Genomic DNA, 3888 nt, shown 5'->3' with positions numbered 1-3888 from the left:
GAATTAAATTCATAATCTTTCTTTTTTCGCCATTAAAAAACTCTTATTTTCAGTTATTCTTTTTTAATTTTTTCTAAAAGAATACTTATAAAAATTTTTATAAAATAAAATTTGTAAAAAAATTGCTGTCAATTATTTTACAAAATATTTTATATAAAATACTTTTCGTAACAAAGTTTATAAAAAATATTTGCAAACTTTATAATTTTATAAAAAATAATTATCAAAATTACATGTCAATTAAAATACTTAAAAAAATAATAAAAAGAAGTCTTTTCTTACGATTTTTTTTAACAAGAAAACTTTTATGTAATATAAAAACTTTTATGTAATATGAAAACTTTTGTAATATGAGAAATTTTAGAAATGTTTCATTTTCTATTTTTTCTTTCAAATCCATCGATATAAGTTTCAAATGTTAACGTAGAGAGTTGAACATATTTATGCTAACTTGTATGAATCATATTTTCATTTTAATTTATGCTTGTCCAAAACCGGTGATGCTTGCCAATTTTGACTATTTCATTATTTTTTCTACATATTTCCCAATTACAATTCAGTACTAGATAATATAAAAGAAAATCAAATTAACTTATTAGTATAATTAACTTGCAACATTATTTCCTTTGTTAATTTGTGGGCACAATTTAATTACATCAATATCATATCTTGAACTATTTTACGATTATTTTTTTTAATGAAATTTAGTAGAGTTTAGGTTGAACGAATATAATTTATGTTCTCTCATTACCACGTTATATTTTTATTTCCTATTTTTCCATCAAGTTCGTCGGTCAATGTAATGTGGTAAAAGCTTTTTGGATAAAGTTGTTCAGACACATTATTTTGTAATAAGAAATTTAATAGAAAGTGTTGATAAATTCAAAATAGTTGAATATTAATGGTATGTTACATAATTCCCATTTTAAAATGTATGTTTTTTCATAATGTTTCTAAAATATGCAATTAAAAAAATTCTTAATATATTTCAAATTGTATTTTTCACAAAATATAGAAAATTTCATTTTCATCTATAGTATAATAAAAAAATTAGACAAATGAATTATGTGAAAGATGCAGAAAGCAATTTCCACTTAACGAATTATAACAATTTTCCTACTCTTTCCTTTTTCTTTTCTTTCTTTCTTTCTATTTGATTATAATCGTTATAATCAATGTGAAAGATGCATGTATGCGTTGGTCTGTTTTTGGTCACATGAGTCAATGTCACTACTATACAATCTTATCCTTCCTGGTCAATTATCCTTGGTCACCAAGGTTATTCAATTATTCGCTTTAGCCACCTTAAAGTAAACAAGTGGGGTTTGGTCAATATAAAACTTTCGGAGATTCCAAAAATAAGTTTTATGTACAGTAAAAATAAATGTTATAAGAATAGAAATACCGAATTTTAGGTTTTTTAAAGAACACAAATAAAATAATATTACAGTAATATGAAAACTTTTTTAAAATTCTTTAAAGAAATGTATTTTTTTCATAAAAAAAAAATTCAATCTTTGAACATTTCATTATAACCCTTGTTCTGTCTCCTATTTTTGTTTCCATTATGCAGAACTATCCACTAATATATTCTAATACTTGCAGATCAAGTAAACAAAAAGTTGCCCAAAATAATTCATACACAACATTACAAAAATTTTGACTATTCCACAAAAGTTTCAACTCATTATTCTAAGCAAAAAACGACGGCATATTGGTCCAACCATGTGGCCATGCACAAACCCAGAGACCCATGCTTTCCTTATAAAAGCAGAGAGAAAAACAGTTTCAAGTCATTCTTCCACCATAACAAGCAAAAATGGACTTTCTCCTAAATTGCTTAACCTTAAACACCACCACTGTTATTGCATCGTTTCTTTCTCTAATATTCTTATTTTTCTGTCTATATCGTAGAATTTCTTCTGAGAAACGGGCTCCAATAGTGAAAGGGGCATGGCCAATACTCGGTCATCTTTCACTGTTGAATGGCTCACAAACACCCCATAAAACTTTGGGTGCTTTGGCGGACAAATATGGAGCCTTGTTCACCATCAAGCTCGGTGTGAAAGAGGCTTTGGTGCTCAGCAACTGGGAAATGTCAAAGGAACTCTTCACCACAAACGACCTTGCAGTTTCATCACGCCCTAAACTCGTCGCCGTGGAAGTCATGTCCTACAACCAAGCCTTCGTAGGGTTGTCTCCATACGGACCCTATTGGCGAGAGCTCCGAAAGATTGTGACTTTTGAGTTTCTCTCCAACCGCAGAATAGAGCAACTCAGCCACATTCGTGTCTCCGAGGTTCAAACCTCATTCAAAGAGCTCTGCAATTTATGTGTAGACAACAAGAAACAGAATGAATCTAGTTACAGTTGTGCTACTTTGGTGGACATGAAAGAGTGGCTTGAACATTTGACTTTCAATATAATAGTGAGGATGGTGGTGGGGAAGAGGTACTTTGGTGTGGTGCATGTGGAGGGCAAGGAGAAGGCAGAGAGGTTTATGAAGAATTTAGATGAGTTCATGAAATTGATGGGAACTTTCACTGTGGCTGATGGGGTTCCTTGCTTGAGGTGGTTGGATTTTGGGGGCTATGAGAAGGCCATGAAAGCAACGGCTGAGGAAATGGACAAGCTGTTGAGTGAGTGGTTGGAGGAGCACCGTGAGAAGAAGGGTTTGGATGGAAAGGTCAAAGGTGATCAAGACTTCATGGATGTAATGATTTCAGCACTTAATGGGGCTCCCATTGATGGGTTTGATGCTGATACCATTTGCAAAGCCACTACCCTGGTAAGTAGTATAATGAACCATTTATTAAAATGCTGTGAACATTGACATAGAAGAAAATTCTATAGATTGAGTATACGTAGTATTTCCAGTTTATTTGTTGATGAAGCTTGAACATGTTTGCAGGAATTGATTTTGGGTGGGACTGATTCAACTGCTGTTACTCTCACATGGGCACTTAGTCTGCTCTTACGAAATCCTCTTGCAATGGAAAAGGCTAAAGAAGAAATTGACATGCATATTGGCAAAGATGGATGGATAAAAGAGTCAGACATAAGCAAACTTGTTTATCTTCAAGCCATAGTTAAGGAGACATTAAGATTGTATCCACCAGCACCTCTTTCATCACCTCGTGAATTCACACAAAATTGCACCTTAGGTGGCTACCACATCAAAAAGGGAACTCGACTAATGCATAACCTGTGGAAGATCCACAGAGATCCCAGTGTTTGGTCAGATCCATTAGAATTCAAACCAGAAAGGTTCCTGAGCACTCACGAACATGTGGATCTCAGAGGTCGACATTTTGAGTTGTTACCCTTTGGAAGTGGGAGAAGAATTTGTGCTGGAATGTCCCTTGGCTTAAATGTCATACATTTCACTTTGGCTAATTTGTTGCATTCCTTTGACATCTCAAATCCTTCGACTGAACCTATTGATATGACCGAGTTCTTTGGATTTACCAACACCAGAGCTACTCCACTTGAGGTTTTGGTTAAGCCTCGCCTATCTCCAAACCATTATGAAGCTTTGTAATCCTTATGTTAGTAGTGTGCATGTTCTAAATTATTGTTGCCATCGAGGCTGGAGTTTGTCACTAAAATTTTACAGGTTTGTTTTGCGGCTACAACTGCAGCAGCTGATTGCAGTTTAAAAGTAGTGATCTGAGTCTTGATTTTTAGATATTTCATGTTGTCCATTAGAGTGATAGTTTACGGTCTATTTTAAGTTGATTAAAATGGAGTCTTCCTTTGAAAGTGTTATGTAACAATGTGATAGTTTTGTTCGTAGCTAGATGAATTTGGCACTCATTTAGTTGCCATGAAAGAATGTAACCCTCTGATTTCATTTCCCTGTTTCATTGTAATCGTGTTTCGCACTCA

General features: G+C 33.2%; 1 protein-coding gene across 1 annotated transcript; it reads left to right on the top strand.

Annotated features, from left to right (window-relative positions):
- The first annotated feature begins 1778 nt into the window (after positions 1-1778).
- On the top strand, positions 1779-3888 carry LOC114182098 (cytochrome P450 82A3-like). Its single transcript, XM_028068855.2, has 2 exons — positions 1779-2788; positions 2912-3888. The coding sequence occupies exons 1-2, from the start codon at positions 1820-1822 to the stop codon at positions 3539-3541; spliced, it is 1599 nt and encodes a 532-aa protein (XP_027924656.1). The 5' UTR covers positions 1779-1819; the 3' UTR covers positions 3542-3888.

This window comes from Vigna unguiculata, chromosome 4, assembly GCF_037176805.1.
Source record: "Vigna unguiculata cultivar grain cowpea cultivar isolate G323 ecotype 2 chromosome 4, ASM3717680v1, whole genome shotgun sequence".
Lineage (NCBI taxonomy): Eukaryota > Viridiplantae > Streptophyta > Magnoliopsida > Fabales > Fabaceae > Vigna > Vigna unguiculata.
Note: the sequence above shows the minus strand (reverse complement) of the source record. Positions and strands in the feature narration are given on the sequence as shown.